The 19692-nt window shown below is 46.8% G+C and overlaps 1 protein-coding gene across 1 annotated transcript in view; it reads left to right on the top strand.

The window, feature by feature from the left end:
- Nucleotides 1-15748, top strand: part of shisa7b (shisa family member 7) — a 25187-nt gene extending 9439 nt beyond the window's left edge. The window contains exons 3-9 of the mRNA XM_056427358.1: nt 1-1538; nt 3593-3835; nt 5858-5974; nt 6663-6808; nt 9187-9399; nt 11515-11902; nt 14282-15748. The exon at nt 1-1538 is cut by the window's left edge and continues 801 nt beyond it. Coding sequence (XP_056283333.1) covers nt 1189-1538; nt 3593-3835; nt 5858-5974; nt 6663-6808; nt 9187-9399; nt 11515-11902; nt 14282-14726 — 1902 coding nt within the window. The 5' untranslated portion in view covers nt 1-1188 and the 3' untranslated portion in view covers nt 14727-15748. The remainder of the gene's footprint in view (nt 1539-3592; nt 3836-5857; nt 5975-6662; nt 6809-9186; nt 9400-11514; nt 11903-14281) is intronic.
- Nucleotides 15749-19692: the final 3944 nt, after the last annotated feature.

The following is a 19692-nucleotide window of genomic DNA, read 5'->3' as shown; positions in this document are numbered from 1 at the left end:
GCGTGTTGACGGATGAATCCCGACACTTTCATGTCTGTTCTGTGGGCAGAACCTCGCTGCGCTGCTCGGACCGGGCCCAAGCCCTCCTTCGTTCTCTTCTGTTGGGCCAAACTAAATTCGGAGCAACGACACTCGCACGAGGGAATCGAACGGACGTAGGTCCTCCCGCTTAACGAAAGAAAAGAGACGCAAAAAAAGCGAAAGATTTTTTTTAATGTGACTCGTTTTTTCCCGCTTCCGATCACTCTTCTGCGAATGCCTTGACGATATCGACTTTCTTTCTCTTCGCCGTTTTACGACGCTTAGCGTTCGTTTCGCAGCTAGCTAACGTCTGAATTCGCATATTGACCTTTACCGATTCTCTTCCCGCCGAGAGGAAGAATTCGTTTTTAACCGCAAATTGTGAGCATGATGTTTTTTTAACAAAAAAGAAATAAGACATTTACGTCACAGCTTGTGTGACTGAACAAAGCCGAGATCTCCGAAGCTGCCGGGCGCCGAGACTCGACTCCAGTATTTGAGTGGATTTTTAACAGAGAACCACGTTTTTCACATATATTTTTAACATCAGCAGGACAACAGAAGTGCCAAAACCCAGACAAGAGAACCTTCGTCTGTTGAAGCGTATAAAAAAAAAAGAAAATACAGTTTACATACAACGCTTGATAAATGTTTCCAGATCACCTATTCCATCGCAGTTTCTTATGTAACTTTCGTGACACGAAAACCCTTTTTGGGTAGGAGATGCGAGACTCCTACCGTCGGGTCACGTTTAACGAGTTTAGTTTTCTCATCTTGTTTACAGAAAATTAAAAACAAAACAAAAAAAACATCACTGCCTATTTTGACCGAGAGACTGCAAGACTGTCGTCCGACACCCGCTGCCATAAAACGAACCACATTATTCTATATTTATGAATCGTCCATTTCACAGGCAAAACATTCAAAACCTTTTGAAAGACCTCAATGTTTACAACTGCTGCTTACGTGAGTGATTTGTATCAGGAGAATTGTTTACATGAAGCTGAGAGAGTGAAACACCTTCATGACGCCTCTCCTGAACTGAGTGAACTCTGAGAGACCTTCTGCTCCTGTGCATCCCGAAAGAGACGTTGTTTTTGTATGAATCGAGAGGGCTGCCATCTTGGATTCTTTTTTTTAAAACGACTGCTCAAAAACTGAAAAACAATGACATCTTGGACTTCGAGGGCGATGTTTCGCCCGTCCCTCGTCCTCCTTCTTTTCTCCTGCCTCGCCGTCTCCGCGGCCGACTCCGGTACAAAGAGCACCGCCTTGTTCCGCCTGACCGGCTACAAGCCCCCGGTGCCCGCCGGGCCCAAAGTGGCGCCCAAAGCGGCCGAGGTAGTGGAGGACGGCGACGACGACGAAGTGGCGCCGGAGATGGCCGAGCTCCCTCCGAAGCCCCTCCCTCAGACCATGTTGCCGAGGAACATGACGGCCGACGCCCTGAAGCCTCCGCTCGGCGCGGCTCAGGTGGCTCCGCCTCCTCGGAAGCTGGTGGACGTGGACGTGTGCAGGTACGGCTTCCCGTCGCGCTTTGTGGGGTGAACCTGTGTGTTTTTTATTTCCGAGCATTGAAAGGCTGATAAAAATTATATTTAATTTATTTAGTGTAGCCCAAAAGCACAAATTACAAATTTGCCTTTGAGGGCTTTACAATCCGTATCAGTTGGGTGTCATCGGCGTACCTGTGGTAAGAAAAGCCAATGCGAGCGAATGACAGAGCCGAGAGAATTAGTGAACAGAGAGAAGAGGAGAGGACCCAGGACAGTGCCTTGAGGAACACCAGTAGTGAGAGGAAGAGGAGAGGATCCAGGACAGTGCCTTGAGGAACACCAGTAGTGAGAGAAAGAGGAGAGGACCCAGGACAGTGTCTTGAGGAACACCAGTAGTGAGAGGAAGAGGACCCAGGACAGTGTCTTGAGGAACACCAGTTGTGAGAGGAAGAGGAGAGGATCCAGGACAGTGCCTTGAGGAACACCAGTAGTGGGAGAAAGAGGAGAGGAACCAGGACAGTGCCTTGAGGAACACCAGTAGTGAGAGAAAGAGGAGAGGACCCAGGACAGTGTCTTGAGGAACACCAGTAGTGAGAGGAAGAGGACCCAGGACAGTATCTTGAGGAACACCAGTTGTGAGAGGAAGAGGAGAGGATCCAGGACAGTGCCTTGAGGAACACCAGTAGTGGGAGAAAGAGGAGAGGAAACAGGACAGTGCCTTGAGGAACACCAGTAGTGAGAGGAAGAGGAGAGGATCCAGGACAGTACCTTGAGGAACACCAGTAGTGGGAGAAAGAGGAGAGGAACCAGGAGAGTGCCTTGAGGAACACCAGTAGTGAGAGGGCAAGGATCAGACACAGATCCTCTCCTGGTAAGGGAGGTCGTTACCCAGGTCCTGAAGGGAGGAGATAAGGATCTGCCTCAGAAAGGTCTAGAAGGATAAGGACAGAGGAGAGAGAGGCTGCTCTAACAGTGTGAAGCTGCTTAGAGACAGCCAGGAGGGCAGTCTCTGTTGAGTGGCCTTGAACACCAGACTGGTGTGGGTCAAGAAGGTTGTTGCTCTGGAGATAGGAGGACACTCGGTTAAAGATAGCTCGCTCGAGAGTTTTGGAATGAAAAGGCAGAAGAGAGGCCGGTCTGTAGTTGCTGACTTCAGACGGGTTGTCGTCATCGTCGTCTGACCTTTGACCTCACATCGGTTCAGGAACCCCCCCCCCCTCCCCCAAAAGAACATTTTAACTGGTAGAAAAAGGGAAGACACTTCGGGAGAGCAACAGTGGAGGATCCAATAGGTACGATAGATATCATGTGACCAGAATGAACAACAGGACAGAGATGCAACACATTCAATGCACATGACATGAATTATTCATATAATGAGAGTAGTAAACCAGATGTAAACATAATATCCGAAGAGGGACTTGTAATTGTAACTCAGCCGTAATAGCAACAACAAAAACTGTGTAAAACCCCCAGCATTGTCTCCTCTTTGTTTCCTCTGCGTTGTGCGTTGATCTCACTGGATGCTATATAACAACGAGGCACATCATGATTCTCTTTCTTGTCCTTCCGCAGCAGCTCCGATCTCCATCTCACCGGCGCTTATATTTCTGCACTGAGAGGCGTCTTGCTGTTGCTAGGCAACATGTAATCAGCTCTAAATCAGTTGTGTGCTGGCGAGCCACACACACACACATGTACACACACACGCACACAACCAGCAGCAATAATAACAGGCCCAGATGTTGAAGAACGGCACAAAGCTCGTCTCTCGTGTTCCGTTTAAAACATCGGTTTCTTTAATTGATTCGTCTCCGTCCGTCAGATCGCACCGCGGCTCCGGCTGCTCGGTAACGGTAGCGTTGCCTTTTTTTCTCTCCTTCTTTTCTTCTCTCCTTCATATTTTGACCTCCGCTCCAGCTGGAGGAAGGCGGCCGCGTTGACGAGGAAGGAGAAATGAATTGAGCTTGTTCAACAAAACAAAGATGACACGATTGGTTACGATGTGGATTTAGAGAAAACCAGAACAAAAGAAACCTCTTTGTTATTAAACTGTCCCCAACTTTGCCCCACAGGGGCTACTATGACGTCATGGGGCAATTTGACACTACGTTCAACTGCTCCAAGGGCAGCTACATCTACTGCTGCGGGACCTGCCACTACCGGTTCTGCTGCGAGCACCAGAGGAGCCGGCTGGACCAGGAGTCCTGCAACAACTACATCTCCCCTGTCTGGGCCGAGCCGCAGGACGCCGTCACCCCCAGCCCCGGCAACAAGCCCGACCCGGACTTCGAGACGCTGCAACAGCAGAACAGCAGGTCAGCGGCGCCTTGGACGCCTTTTGTCCCAGCAGAAACAAATGAATAATGTTATGTGAAAACAGACTAAAAAGGATCATGTATTACTTTCAGGAACCACAACGCCTTCTTATTTTTACTTGGAACAATGCCAATTTTAGGATAAGTAAGAATATTGAGAGCAATAGAAGTTACGGAGCATGTTCCAACATATGCTCTCATTCAATTGTGATTCCCAGCTGCACATCTGAATTCAAGGCCACGACCTAATGCATTTTTATTGCTGCTTTCTAACCCTGCAAATGAGTGCTCAGGCGCTAGCTTAACACAGACCATGAAAACAAGTTGCCCAAAATTCTCAAGAACGAAACAATTTTCGCCCTCTTAATGGTTGGTAAAGTGATCGGTCTTTTTCACGTCCAGCAAAAAGGCACCACACTGAGAAGAAAAAAGACATATGGGGCGCAACAAGTCGATGAGTTCGGGGTGCTCCTGCAACAAGTCGATGAGTTCGGGGTGCTCCTGTAACAAGTCGATGAGATCAGGGTGCTCCTGCATGAAGTCGATGAATTTGGGGTGCTCCTGCAACAAGTCGATGAGTTCGAGGTGCACCTCATCGACTTGTTCGAGGTGCACTCATCGACTTGTTGCAGGAGCACCCCGAACACATCGACTTGTTGCAGGAGCACCCCGAACTCATCGACTTCATGCAGGTGCACTGCATGAAGTCGATGAATTCGGGGTGCTCCTGCATGAAGTCGATGAGTTTGGGGTGCTCCTACATGAAGTCGATGAGTTTGCGGTGCTCCTGCAACAAGTCGATGTGTCCGGGGTGCTCCTGCAACAAGTCGATGTGTCCGGGGTGCTCCTGCAACAAGTCGATGAGTTCGGGGTGCTCCTGCAACAAGTCGATGAGTTCGGGGTGCTCCTGCAACAAGTCGATGAGTTCGGGGTGCTCCTGCAACAAGTCGATGTGTTCGGGGTGCTCCTGCAACAAGTCGATGTGTTCGGGGTGCTCCTGCAACAAGTCGATGAGTTCGGGGTGCTCCTGCAACAAGTCGATGAGTTCGGGGTGCTCCTGCAACAAGTCGATGAGTTCGGGGTGCTCCTGCAACAAGTCGATGAGTTCGGGGTGCTCCTGCAACAAGTCGATGAGTTCGGGGTGCTCCTGCAACAAGTCGATGAGTTCGGGGTGCTCCTGCAACAAGTCGATGTGTTCGGGTGCTCCTGCAACAAGTCGATGAGTTCGGGGTGCTCCTGCAACAAGTCGATGTGTTCGGGGTGCTCCTGCAACAAGTCGATGTGTTCGGGGTGCTCCTGCAACAAGTCGATGAGTTTGGGGTGCTCCTGTAACAAGTCGATGTGTTCGGGGTGCTCCTGCAACAAGTCTGAGTTCGGGTGCTCCTGCAACAAGTCGATGAGTTTGGGGTGCTCCTGCAACAAGTCGATGTGTTCGGGGTGCTCCTGCAACAAGTCGATGTGTTCGGGGTGCTCCTGCAACAAGTCGATGAGTTCGGGGTGCTCCTGCAACAAGTCGATGAGTTCGGGGTGCTCCTGCAACAAGTCGATGAGTTCGGGGTGCTCCTGCAACAAGTCGATGAGTTCGGGGTGCTCCTGCAACAAGTCGATGAGTTCGGGGTGCTCCTGCAACAAGTCGATGAGTTCGGGGTGCTCCTGCAACAAGTCGATGTGTTCGGGGTGCTCCTGCAACAAGTCGATGTGTTCGGGGTGCTCCTGCAACAAGTCGATGAGTTTGGGGTGCTCCTGCAACAAGTTGATGAGTTCGGGGTGCTCCTGCAATAAGTCGATGAGTTCGGGGTGCTCCTGCAACAAGTCCATGAGTTCGGGGTGCTCCTGCAACAAGTCCATGAGTTCGGGGTGCTCCTTCAACAAGTCGATGAATGCGGGGCGCTCCTGCATGAAGTCGAGGCGTTCATGCTCCTGCAACATGTTACACCAGCCAAGTGTCAAAGTCATAGAAGGACCTTAGAAAACCTGAGCACATGAAAGCATTGATAACATGTTGCGTCTCTCCATCCTCAGTACGGCCTACGTCATCGGAGGCGTGATCTCCTTCACGCTGGTGTTGGCTGTGGGCGTCAGGATCGCCTTCAGCAAGATGGCGCGTCGCCCCCGGAACAGAGACATCAACATGCCCAGGTGAGGCCAGCGCTCTGTGGAGGAAAACGACTTTCATGACCTGAGAGTCACAGAAAGGGATTTAAGTTTGTGGCATTCATCTCATGGAGGAACAGAATCGTTTACCAGAATCTGTACTCACTGGTTCCTTCTGTCTTTTTGTCTCCTCTTTCCTCACCCCCGTCCTCTTTTCCTCACCCCGTCCTCCCTTTTCCACATCCCGCCCTCTCTTTCCTCACCCCGCCCTCTCTTTCCTCATCCCGCCCTCTCTTTACTCACCTCGTCCTCCCTTTGCTCACCCCGTCCTTGCTTTTCTTCGCCCGTCCTCTTTCCTCACCCCGCCCTCCCTTTTCTTCACCCGCCCTCCCTTTTCCTCACCCCACCATCCCTTTTTCTTACCCCGCCCTTCCTTTTCCTCACCCCGCTCTCCCTTTTCTTCACCCCGCCCTCCCTTTTCCTCACCCCGCCCTCCATTTCCTCGCCCCCGTCCTCCATTTTCCTCACCCCGCCTTCTCTTTCCTCACCCCGTCCTCCCTGTTCCTCGCCCCGTCCTCCCTTTTCCTCACCATGCACTCCCTTTGCTCACCCCATCCTTGCTTTTCTTCGCCCCTTCCTCTCTTTCTTCACCCCACCCTCCCTTCCCTCACCCCCCCCTCCCTTTTCTTCACCCCGCCCTTCCTTTTCCTCCCCCCGTCCTCCCCTGTGTCAGATCGCTGGTGGACATCTTGCGCCACCAGTCCAGCCCGGTGCAGCCGGGCGAGAGGAACAACGCGGCGCTGCTGACGGCCACCGCGGCGGACGGCCGGACGGCCAAAGGCCTCTACACGCCCGTCCTGCAGAGCAAAGACAACCGCAGTGAGTCGGCCAGATGTTTACACGTTTAGCTGAACGTCATCAACGGGAAATACATTTGTTAGTTTTGACGACGAAGCCCAATTACTCCTCAGAAACGATGACGATACGTCCAACGAGGATTCTCCTTCAATCATTCTGATTCTAGAAGACGTGTCCACTAAATGTCCACTCAGGGTTTAGATGAATGTAAACGGATCAGTTCTCTGACTCAGGGGGTATCGGTCTTCACCTATTGTATATATAAATGTACATATGTGTATGTCTTTCTCGCGAGTATCAAACAAGGCAGAAGGTTCTGGAGGAGTTGACGTGCAGCTTTGTGTTGCCCCCCCCAAAAAGAAAGCCGACTCCCTGTCGCCCCGCCTGTCTGTCCGTCCCCTCGTCCTCCGGAGCCGTCGTTGTCCATCAGTGTGTCGGCTCTGCTCTCTTTGCAGCCGGCGGCCAGCAGCAGGGCTCGGCCTCCAGCCCCAAACACGCCGCCTCCATCGGTAAACCTCGTGGTCGGGGGGGGGGGGGGTCACGCCCCCGGACCCACTGCCCACCACGGTGTCTGTCTTACCTTGTGCTCGTCCTGCACTCTGAGGAACACGTGTCGTGTTGAGCGTGACAAGAGTAAAAAAGTTGTCTGGTTAATGCACCCACCTGACCCCACCAGCCTGCTTCCACATGTCCTCCTTCCTCCTGTGCGGCATGGTGCGACGCATCACCTGAGCTCTGGGCTCTTCCCGAGGATCCCGGGCCCCTCGCCGCGAGACTGTTTTCCCGGACTTTTTGCACAGGGACAACAAAGAAAGCGAAGCGAGCGAAAAGAAAAGAAAAGAAGTGGAGGAGTCGGTCCGAACACCACCAGGAGAAGCACTCGCTCTCCTCTCTGGTGTTTTAAGTAGTTTCACTGCATATTGTTCCAGAAGCATCACACCTCCACCGGGTGACACGAGGAGAGACGAAGAGGAGAGGCGAAGAGGAGATGAAGAGGCGAGATGAAGAGGAGAGACGAAGAGGAGAGGCGAAGAGGAGAGATGAAGAGGAGACGAAGAGGAGAGGCGAAGAGGAGAGACGAAGAGGAGAGACAAAGAGGAGATACGAAGAGGAGCGGCTCACTCAGTGGTCTTTGTAATGCGCTCGATGAAGACGAGTCTTATTCATCACGAGACAAACGACACGCTCAGTTCATCTGGAAGTTAAATCTGCCTCCGTTTCATTTTCACATGGTTTTAAAAACACCAGGATAATGAAAACGACGTGTCATCAACTAAAATACGGTTCGCAAAGTCAACAAATATTTTTTTGAAAGACACAAAGTTCAACTTTCTTTCCTTTTCCACGACTCCCAAATGAAACGTCTGTCAGCCGCCGTAGGTGTTCCAACAACAACAACAACAACACGAGGATGGAGGCTCTGTTGATGCTTTTATTCCGTCCCTCGTGCTTTTAAACCATCATCTCACAGCTTGCCCCCCCCCACACACACACACACACACACACACAGACACGTGTGTGTTGCCTATTACCATCGATGGTGAAACACCAGTGTGTGAGTGTGTGTGTGTCTGTGTGTGTGTGAGTCGGGGAGCGACAGTAACGGGGTTTCCCCCCCAGAGTTGCATCATCTTTAATTCATATTCTCACTTTTTTTCTCTTTTTGTTATTTTTTTTAAATATCTGCCTCAAGGTTGTTGTCGTTTTCGTTTCACCCTCACATGGTGGTGCACCTCCCCACACACACACGCACACACACATGCACACACAGCTCATCTTACATAAGACCAAATCATTTTTTCATGTGTATCGATCGGTGCGTTGCATAAATGTGAATGTGTGTGTGTTTGTAGCCCCTCCCCCCCGCACCTCCTCCTCCTCATCCCCCCCCTCCTCCTCCTCCTCCTCCTCCATGCTCCCGGTGCATCTCTCTGTATCTACATGTGTTTGTGTCTCCGATGAACACCATTGTATTTATAGACGGTCGCCATGGAGACACTTCCTGTGTCGACTGATGGAGAACCAGCTTGAATCGCCTCCTCTTCTACCTCTCCTCCTCTGTTACCTCTCCTTCTCTTCTACCTCTCCTCCTCTCCTACCTCTCCTCCTCTCCTACCTCTCTTCTTCTACCTCTCCTTCTCTCCTATCTCTCCTCTTCTTCTACCTCTCCTTCTCTTCTACCTCTCTTCTTCTACCTCTCCTTCTCTCCTATCTCTCCTCTTCTTCTATCTCTCTCTCTTCTACCTCTCCTCCTCTTCTACCTCTCCTCCTCTACCTCTCCTTCTCTTCTACCTCTCCTTCTCTTCCCTTTCCATTAATTTGTTCTGCTCCTCCTTTCCCACTCTGAGTCTCCTCCTTCCTTTCTTCTCGTTCATCATGTTCTTCTTCTCTCCTTCCAGAGCGAGGCGCCCGTTTGAACAACTCCTCCCAGCTCTCCTCCGGGTCCGCCCTTCTCTCCGGGAGCGGTAAAGGCGGCGGCGGCGGCGGCGGCGTGAGACACGACGGCCACCCGTCCTTCTCCCACTCCTTCCACAACCTCGCCCAGCTGCCGCCGTCCTACGAGACGGCCATGAAGCCCGAGATCAACCGCTACAGCTCGCTGAAGAGGCTGGGTGAGCGGGGGGGGGGGTGAGGGGGTGACTGATTGACTTCAGGGGGGATGAGGGGGGGGGGACTGATTGATTGGCTCTCAGGTGATGTCACACGGCAGGTGGCGGCCATATTGGAAGTGTCGACTTCTTGTGGCCAATTTATGAACTTCTCCAAAGGCCCCGCCCCCTCCTCCCCCTCCTCGCTGTGCGGAGGCCGCCACAACATCATATCACAATTATTATTTTTTTTAAAACGTTGGCTGGTTAGTAAAACTTAAACATCCATTACGACTGGAAACAAGCAAACAAACAAACAAACAAACATGGCCGCCAGGAGATCTGTGACTCAGCCCCCCCCCCCCTCCCCCACACACACAACTAAATAAATAACCACGACGTGTGGACGTGTAAACAGTCATAACAGGAAACATATAAACATGATGGGGGGGTAAATGGAGAGATTGGAGCAGAGTGAGAGAGATGGAGATGAAGAAGGGAGGAATGGAGAATATAGATGTGGAGAAAGAGGAGGATTGGCAGGCAGCCGATTGGCCGAATATGGATGCAGCAGGAAGAAAAACAAACATCCAGGAAGATGAGAGATGCAGAAGGAAGAGAAAACGGAGAGAGAGAGGATTGGAGGGGAGATGTGGCGGAGATTGGGGAGGGGGGAGGGGGGAGGGGGGATAGCTGCTGGTCTGCAGGGTCCTGACTGCCTTCAACAGGGAAGAAAAGACGCTTGAGGCAGCGTCTCTCTCTCTCTCTCTCGTTACCTCTCTCGCCCCGATATTGCTGAAGACTGCAGGGGGAGGGGATTGGTCTCTGCAGGCTGAGTGATGGATGGTGACTGTGTGTGTGTGTGTGTGTGTGTGACTGTGTGTGACTGTGTGTGTGTGTGTGTGTGTGTGTGTGTGTGTGTGTGTGTGTGTGGTCCACAGTTCATCCCAGTCCTTGAGCAGCCTCAAGTGTTCTTCGTTCAGACTGCAGTCGCCCAGAGACTTCACCTCTTATATTATTATTATGAATGACTTTTAATTAATATTATTAATAATAGTGATGATGAAGATGATGATGATAGTCCTAATGCAGCGATGGCATGTGGTGTTGAGAAATCAGCATCTTAATATCTCGCTCGTTCGAGTTTACTACTGGTTTACTAATAGTTTATTTCTGGTTTACTACTAGTTACTGCTAGTTTACTGCTAGTTTACTACTAGTTTGCTACTGATTTACTACTAGTTTATTTTTGGTTTACTACTATTTACTGCTAGTTTATTTCTAGTTTACTACTAGTTAATTACTGGTTTACTACTTTACTGCTAGTTTACTACTAGTTTATTTCTGGTGTACTACTTTACTACTGATTTACTACTAGTTACTGCTAGTTTACTGCTAGTTTACTACTAGTTTATTTCTGGTTTACTACTAGTTTATTACTGGTTTACTACTAGTTACTGCTCGTTTATTTCAGGTTTACTACTAGTTTATTTCTGGTTTACTACTTTACTACTAGTTTATTTCTGGTTTACTACTAGTTTATTACTGGTTTACTACTTTACTGCTAGTTTACTACTAGTTTATTTCTGGTTTACTACTAGTTACTGCTAGTTTATTACTGGTTTACTACTTTACTGCTAGTTTACTACGGATTTACTGCTAGTTTACTGCTGGTTTACTACTAGTTTACTGCGGAGGAAGAGAGAGAGGATGGAGGAGACGAGAGGGGAGGAAGAGGGAGCAAGGTGGCTAGTTAAAGGTCATGTTTAATGGAGCTTCCATTGGCTGTGAAGATGAAGCTCCTCCTGTCTTCTTCTGGTTCTCCTCCAACAACACTTTGTCTTTTGTCTCATCGGTTCCTCACTTCCTGTTCTCTGAATCCATTTCCTCTCTTTCTGTCTCTCTCTCTCTCTCCCTGTCTCTGTCTGTCTCTCTCTCCTGCATCCCAGTATTTCACCTCCTTTTTCTTTTCATTCATCTCGGATTATAATTAGGTGGCATTATCTCAAGAAGTGTGTGTGTGTGTGTGTGACATTTCGTAGACCACAGGGATGAACACATCGATGTACTAATCAATAACACTAATGAATGTTGTCCTCTCTCTCCCTCCCTCTCTCTCTCTCTCTCTCCCTCCTCCAGAGAAAGAACTGGATGAGTACTCTAACTACTACGGGTCCAAGCGGCGCTCCCACAACGCTCCTCCCTCCTTCCACTCGTCTCAGCACCACCTGCCGTGGGGGGGTGACTACACCCTGGGCTCGTCCCGGGGCACGCTGCCCCTTCACGGCTCCAGGCCCCGCCTCCACATGCCGGCCTCCACCCCCAACCCGTACCCGCTGCCGGCGCAGACGCAGTACGCCGCCTCTGGCTTCGCCCCCTTTGACAGGCCGCCGCGCCGCGTGCGCTCCCAGGACCAGCTGCTCGGGGAGGGCGGCACGCTGACCCGGCTGTCCAAGAACCAGCAGCACCAATACTACAAGGCCATGATGGGCCCCGGCAGGGGGTCCAACCCACAGGCGCTCCGCAGGTGAGACCCGGCGGGGGAGGGGACATGAGGAGAGGGTCACCATGTTGATGTTTGGATCCTCTTCACCTCATAGGACTCGGATCAGGTTATATATATATATATATATAACACATCTTTATATATATATTAAATATATAAATATTATTTAACCCTCCTGTTATGTTCGTTTCTTTCATACAGCTGTGATGTTCCCGGGTCAATTTGACCCGGTTAATGTTGAATCATCCAAAAGTGGTCAGAAACCAAAAAATTCTAAAAACTATAGTTTGTACATCGATGTACAAACTATAGTTTTTAGAATTTAGTAATGTTGTTGGTGATGATCATCACCAACAACATTACTAACAATTAAATCAGTTTTTAGTGGAATTGAGTTATTCACCCCTCCATAGATCAGAGTTCAATCAGGAGCACTCACTCGTTTTAATGAAAAATACAGGTTCAAACAATTTTTTAGGAACATTGAAAGAATCTAAATCTAAATTGCATTAGTCTACCATAACATGTATTTTCTCTTAAATTTAATTTGCATTTTGTAATTTTTTTTCTTTTCATGGGGTGATGTAGATAAATAGAGATGAGACACCTGTGCTGTTCAGGGTCATAATGACCCGCCCACTAAAAATCAAGCCAAATGAGTCATAAAGGATTTGTATTGAAAGTAAACGTTAGTTATGTTTATTTTTAGTGTTAAGATGCATAACATATATGATAAAAGATGACCAAAGGCCAGCACACAGTCATCCTCTTGGTGCAGTCATATGTACCTGCAGAGTGTAATGTTGTAGGACTTCTCAGCAACCATTTTGTATGTTTGGCCCCTCCCCTGCTAAGGCGTGCGTGGAGTTTTCACGCAGGGAAAAATAAAGGTTCCCGTCAAAATAGTTTCTGTATTTCTCGCACAGGTGTGGTCGTTAGAGAGAGAATGTGTGTGGGTCTGAGATTGGGATGAGACAGGGTGTGTGTCTCTCCCAGTCAGACAGACAGTATATTAGAAGTACTATAGGCCTACTACATATGTATTAGTTGTGACATGAAAGAAACCCTCACATTAGTGTCCCATGTCCAATATTACATTACATTACATGTCATTTAGCTGACGCTTTTATCCAAAGCGACTTACAATAAAGGTGTATTTAGGGGGAAAGTTAGAAGATGATAAACATTGTTTCGTCTGTAAAGTGTGCTTCTCATGTCGGGTGATAGGCACACAGCAGGATAGAGACGGTTCCCATAACAACCACCTGATTCTTTTGTTTGAAGTTTGAAATGTGTACAACTTTATATATGGGGTTGTGAACGGGGTGTGTGTGTGCTGATATGTGTGTTTGTGTGTGTGTTGGTGTCTGTGCGTGTGTTAGTGTGTGTGTGTGTGTGTTGGTGTGTGTGTGTGTTGGTGCGAGTGTGTGTGTTGAAACTTGGTGGGAGGGAGTAAGAAAGACTGTCCTACATTTACAAAGAAAGAAATAGTCTAAACGTGACTCTTCTGATGACTTTTAGCCTTCACTTTCACAGCCGGGTCAAATTGACCCGGGAACATCATCTCTGTTATATAAACCTGCAGGGGTGGGGTTGCAAATACATGATTTTTTTTGGTATTTCTTTTTACGTTGATTACACTAAATAAGGTAAGCAGAAGAAGTTTTATACAGAAAGAGTACTTGGAAGTATTTTTCCTAGATTTTCAAACTTTGAAACGGGTCAATTTGACCCGCAACATAACAGGAGGGTTAATATATACATCTTATATATAAATATTATTTAATAGATACATCTTATATATATAATACATATATTATATAATATATATAAATATAATATAAAGCACATATAATATATAAGTATGTATTCTATTATGTATATTTTATATAACATATATATTTATATTGATATATCATATTTATATATTACATACATTTATGTATATTATATTAATATATAATATAATATATTCTATATGTGTATATACTAAACATATAAATATTAAATATATAAATCTTATATATATTATATATAAATATAATATATATTATAATTATGTATAAATTATATAATATATAATAAATATATATTATATAAGTATATACTAAATATATAAGTATTAAATAATATATATACATCTTATATAATATATATATTATATATTAATATAATATATAGTATATATAATATTTATACTTATATTATATATATGTGTATATATATAATGAGGTATAAACAAAGGTTGTTTAAAACAATACACTTTGCCAAATTGATAATAAATAAAAATAAAAAAACTTGAAATTTGTTTTGAGATTCTTATTAAATGATACCGTGATGCACTAATATAATAACGATACCTCTCCATTGAACTTTAATAACTCGACTGTCTGGTTCCAGGTCCCACGAGAGGCTCCTGGTCTCCCCGGACCGCCTGGAGGACCGGCTGATGATGGGCCTGATGGGAGGTGGAGGAAGTGGAGGAGGAGGTGGAGCAGGTGACCGCGGAGACAGAATGATGGTGCCCACCATGGGCCGGCTCAGCCACCACCAGAAGGCCCAGTCGCAGCAGAACATCTGCGTCACGCCGTCGATGGACCGCCACCACATGATCAAGATGAACTCCCACCCCACGCCGGGCCACGACTACGACCACGGCACCATGTCCGGCGGGGGCATGCACGCCGGCTGGGACCCCCATGGCGGCGGCGGAGGTCACCCCAACGCCAGACGGATGGCTTTCGCCAGCAAGAGGCAGAACACCATTGAACAGCTGCACTTCATCCCCGGGGGCGGGGGGGTGCAGGAACTGCGGACTGGGAGTAAGAACGAGGTCACGGTGTGAGGAAGAGGAAGAGGCTGTCGAGCAGCTGAAGAGGCATTTAGAGGGAAGATGAGTAAGAGGAGGAGAAAAAAAAGAGGTTTTGAACTGCGGCAGCTTCGCTGGGCTTAAGCCCCGCCCCCTTTTCATAAACACAGTGGAAGACGAGGTCGACGGATTTCCTCCGCGTCACTCGAGCGTCGACAAAGAGAATATTCAGCCATTCTTTTGAAAAAGGGAAGACAGAAATGTCCGCTTTAAAAAAATATGTAAAATAAATTATGATAATAATAATGTTAACATCGGCTCTAATGGCCGCCGTGACTTTTATGGAAGGGGATGCACCGCCGGGAAAAAACGTGCGTCCTCGAGTTTTATTGCACCGATGACGAAGAGCGCGGCTCGTCTTTGTATTTATGGAAGAAAAAAAGGATTTAAAAAAACCCAAACAAGCTTTTGTATGAAACTAACCTGATGATGATGATGATGATGACGACGACGATGACGATGGCGTGAACATTTCTGAGCCCTGTAAGTCGCTGTGTATACTTGGTTTTCAAAACGTATTTACCCTTCGGCCAGTCGGTGACTCGGCTTCTTTCTCTGAGCCGTGATTGGTCGATCTCACGAAACTAGAAACTAAACATTCTCTGCAAAATTTAAACTCACTCGCCTTTTTTTTAACGGCTCATTTTTACTTATAAATAATAAAAAACCTCCATGAGCTGCAGCGGTGAAGGCTCCGTCACACCGGCGTCTACACGGCAACACTTCTGCGGGCGAAGTCGGTTCTTTTTTTTACGATGAAATTAGCCGCAAAAAAAATGATCGCGCGAATCGTTTGAAGTCGTCGAAACTTTATTTAATTTATTCCTGCAGCAAAACAAAACCGTCACATCCTTTTCATCTCGACGTCTGGCGAGGGTTTCAACCTAGATTTCAGCAGAAAAAAAAAAGTCTAAATTTGAGCTCCGGACTTTCTTTTTATGTCACTTTGCTGCTTCCTGGAGTGACCGGGCCCTTTCAAAATAAAAGCCTCTCCGCAAGATGAATCCAGCTTAACTTTGTGTACAGTGAACTCCAGCCTGTGTATGTCTGTGTGTTGTGACCCATTGAGTTAAGAAAATAAAATGAATTGGACCGCTCATGAAGAAGAAGAACTGACCTCATGAAGAAGAACTGACCTCATGAAGAAGAGCTGACCTCATAAAGAAGAACTGACCTCATGAAGAAGAAGAACTGACCTCATGAAGAAGAGGAACTGACCTCATGAAGAAGAACTGACCTCATGATGAAGAGGAACTGACCTCATGAAGAAGAGCTGACCTCATAAAGAAGAGGAGCTGACCTCATGAAGAAGAGCTGACCTCATAAAGAAGAACTGACCTCATGAAGAAGAAGAACTGACCTCATGAAGAAGAGGAACTGACCTCATGATGAAGAGGAACTGACCTCATGATGAAGAGGAACTGACCTCATGAAGAAGAATAACTGACCTCATGAAGAAGAGGAGCTGACCTCATGAAGAAGAAGAACTGACCTCATGAAGAAGAACTGACCTCATGAAGAAGAGGAGCTGACCTCATGAAGAAGAGGAGCTGACCTCATGAAGAAGAAGAACTGACCTCATGAAGAAGAGGAGCTGACCTCATGAAGAAGAACTGACCTCATGATGAAGAGGAACTGACCTCATGAAGAAGAACTGACCTCATGAATAGGAACTGACCTCATGAAGAAGAACTGACCTCACGAAGAAGAAGAACTGACCTCATGAAGAAGAACTGACCTCATGAAAAAGAAGAACTGACCTTGTGAAGAAGAAGAAGAACTGACCTCATGAAGAAGAACTGAGCTCATGAAGAAGAAGAACTGACCTCATGAAGAAGAAGAAGAACTGACCTCATGAAGAAGAAGAAGAACTGACCTCATGAAGAAGAAGAGGAACTTACCTCATGAAGAAGAACTGACCTCATGAAGAAGAAGAACTGACCTCATGAAGAAGAACTGACCTCATGAAGAAGAAGAGGAACTGACCTCATGAAGAAGAACTGGGGGGGGGGGGGCGTGCTAGTGACTATTTTTTTGCTCCATCCCAATGCGCGCAGACCGGCGTCGGAGCTCTGCAGCGGAACAATCGATCGGCGTATTGAGCACCCCTGCATTCAAGCATTAAATAGCCGAGAGGTTTTTTCAGCGTGAGGAATTCGATGTGTGGCGGGAGTGCGTGAGATAAGACCGAAATGCGTGAGTCTCACGCTCAATGCGTGAGACTTGAGAGCCCTGGGGCTGTCAGCGTTAACGCGTTAATCTATGCGATTAATTTGGCCGCGTGAACGCACTAAAATATTTTAACGCAATTAACGCAACTTTGTTTACTTCCGGTGTTCGTTGAAGTTTTTACACTCAAACCGAGTGTCAAGCCGCGGCAGTACGGTTTAACACTGTTTCCGTTTTAAAACAATTATTTCTCCGCGAAAATAAGGATCATAAATGAGTTTAACTCATGGATGAATCAGTCGGGCTTCCTCCTGCTCTCCTTCCTCCCGTCTCCCCCTCTGATACACAGAGGAACGGAGGGGCGACGTGTCGGGGGACGCGGCGCGGAAAGAACGCGACACACGAAACCTTCACCGTGATTGGTCAATCCGTTTGTCTGTCAACATTTTGGGGAAAAAACAACCAATGAACACTCAGTAAATCACAAGGACCTCCCACCTCACGGGTGAGGCTCTATAGCAGCCTGTCAGTCAGAGAGCAGAGAACACGGCACCAGGACAATGAGCCTCATTGAATAGAGCTGAGATTGTTCTGGAATGTTTGATGTAGAACACGTGGGGGTGTGTCACATGCAAACGCCTTTAAAAGTCAGTTACCAAGGCCACTGGTTCTGCTGTTCAGTGGTAAAGATGACAGGACCAATGGGGTCTCAATATACTTCTTTTTTTTTTACTCATCTGATGTTTCACTGAAGAAACAATTTATCATCCACGATATTAAATACCTCGCTGGCACTTTATATGTAGGAGCCTCTTTGAAACACAGCTCTGTGTGAAGTTTGGTCTTTAAAAAGAATGAACTTTTAACTTTTAATTGCGATTAATCGCGATTAATGAATTTCAAAATGTGCGATTAATTAGTAAAATTGTTTTCATCGATTGACAGCCCTCATATATATATACATGTATATAAATATATATATATACACATTTGTCCTGTTTATAATTAATTTTGGTATCGTCTTGTGTCGAGAGAAAATAAATAAAACAACAACAAAAACACGCAAAGGGACTTTTGTGTAAAAGACACTCAGAGAGCAGGAAGTGACCATATGTGGACAATGGAGTGACGAGACCCCGTATATGTCTCTGGTGTCGACCTGTCAATCACCTGGTAGCCCCGCCCCTAAAGCGCCCCCTTATGGACTCTACAGACCATAAAGTCCGAAATGATGACATCATGCTGTATAGAAGAAGACTAGAAACTAGAGACTGCGACATAAACTCATGTTTACAATGTTTACTGAGGGAATACATCAAGAGAACAAGTCACTATATAGACTTCTATACAACCAGAGGAGCCCCCTGGTGGTCAGGAGAGGGAATGCAGCTTTAAGACATGAAGCAGAGACTTCTATACAACCAGAGGAGTCGCCCCCTGGTGGTCAGGAGAGAGAATGCAGCTTTAACACATGAAGCATAGACTTCTATACAACCAGGCTTCATGACTTTGTAAATTGTACATTTCTGGTTGATTAGACACGTTAATTATTCTTACGCTTTGTTTTGAGACATTTTAGACAAAACAGTTATAATTGAATGAAGAACAATAACTAATGATTCAGGGATGGATGGTTTATTGGATGGTTTATTATCATTTCATGTATGTTTAACTCGTGTTGTGTGTATGAGAACATCACGAGGGAATCTTTGGCATTTAGGGACATGCATAATAAATCGACCGTCTGCATAATGAAGACCTATTGATTTGATTTACAGCTTTAATGCTCCTTCATTCAAACTGGCCTTAAAAACACAAAGTACTAACATTCTGATGTGCGTGTGTGTGTGTATGCGCACGTGTGTGTGTGTGTGTGTGTGTGTGGGCGATGCCAACTATTGTGTTTCTGCACCCAATGGAGCAATCTGAGTCTCTCCTCAGGGAACACACACACACACACACACACACACACACACAATTTAGCACAACTTATTAAATTCATTAGGGTCCTTAAATTAGGAAAGTGAGCAACTCACAGGAGAGAAGCCGTCCCACGAGGCGGCACCAGATTCCCTGCTGTCTCCTTGTCTCCTTGTCACCTTGTCTCCTTGTGCCCTTTAAACTGGTTTGTACTACACTTTCATTCTTTAAATAATAATATAAGTGGAGAAACATTTCTAAACCGTGGCAAAAAATGAGTTAATCGATGGTTTTCTGGCTAGTTTGATGCTGTCTGTCCTTTTTTATTTGTTTATATTAATTTAATATTCAGAATATTAATTCAGTGTTAATATTTCCCGCCCAAAAGACAGGTTGACTTAGGCTACTAGGTTTGAACGTGTGCACAGCCAAATAGAAGGACAGGCATGCAGACGTGCGGGCCAAATAATTATCTTTTGTTATTGTCGCTGCTGCTTTTGTCAATATTTTTGTCACAAACACGCACGCGCATGCACGCGCGCAAAGGAAACCATATGCCACATGCAACACATTACAAATACATAAAAAACACCCACACGCCGGCGACAGGGAGAAACACTGTGCTAATGATAACTTTAATTTAATGCAAATTAGCCAGTAGGCAAACAGCGACACACACACACACACACACCTTGTAATGTTATGCAGCATGCGCCGTAATGATATCCCTTAATTGACTCATTAACATTTCACACACACACACACACACACACACACACACACACACACACACACACACACACACACACACACACACACACACACACACACACACACACACACACACACACAC

The sequence above is a fragment of the Pseudoliparis swirei genome, chromosome 1 (assembly GCF_029220125.1).
Source record: "Pseudoliparis swirei isolate HS2019 ecotype Mariana Trench chromosome 1, NWPU_hadal_v1, whole genome shotgun sequence".
Lineage (NCBI taxonomy): Eukaryota > Metazoa > Chordata > Actinopteri > Perciformes > Liparidae > Pseudoliparis > Pseudoliparis swirei.
Note: the sequence above shows the minus strand (reverse complement) of the source record. Positions and strands in the feature narration are given on the sequence as shown.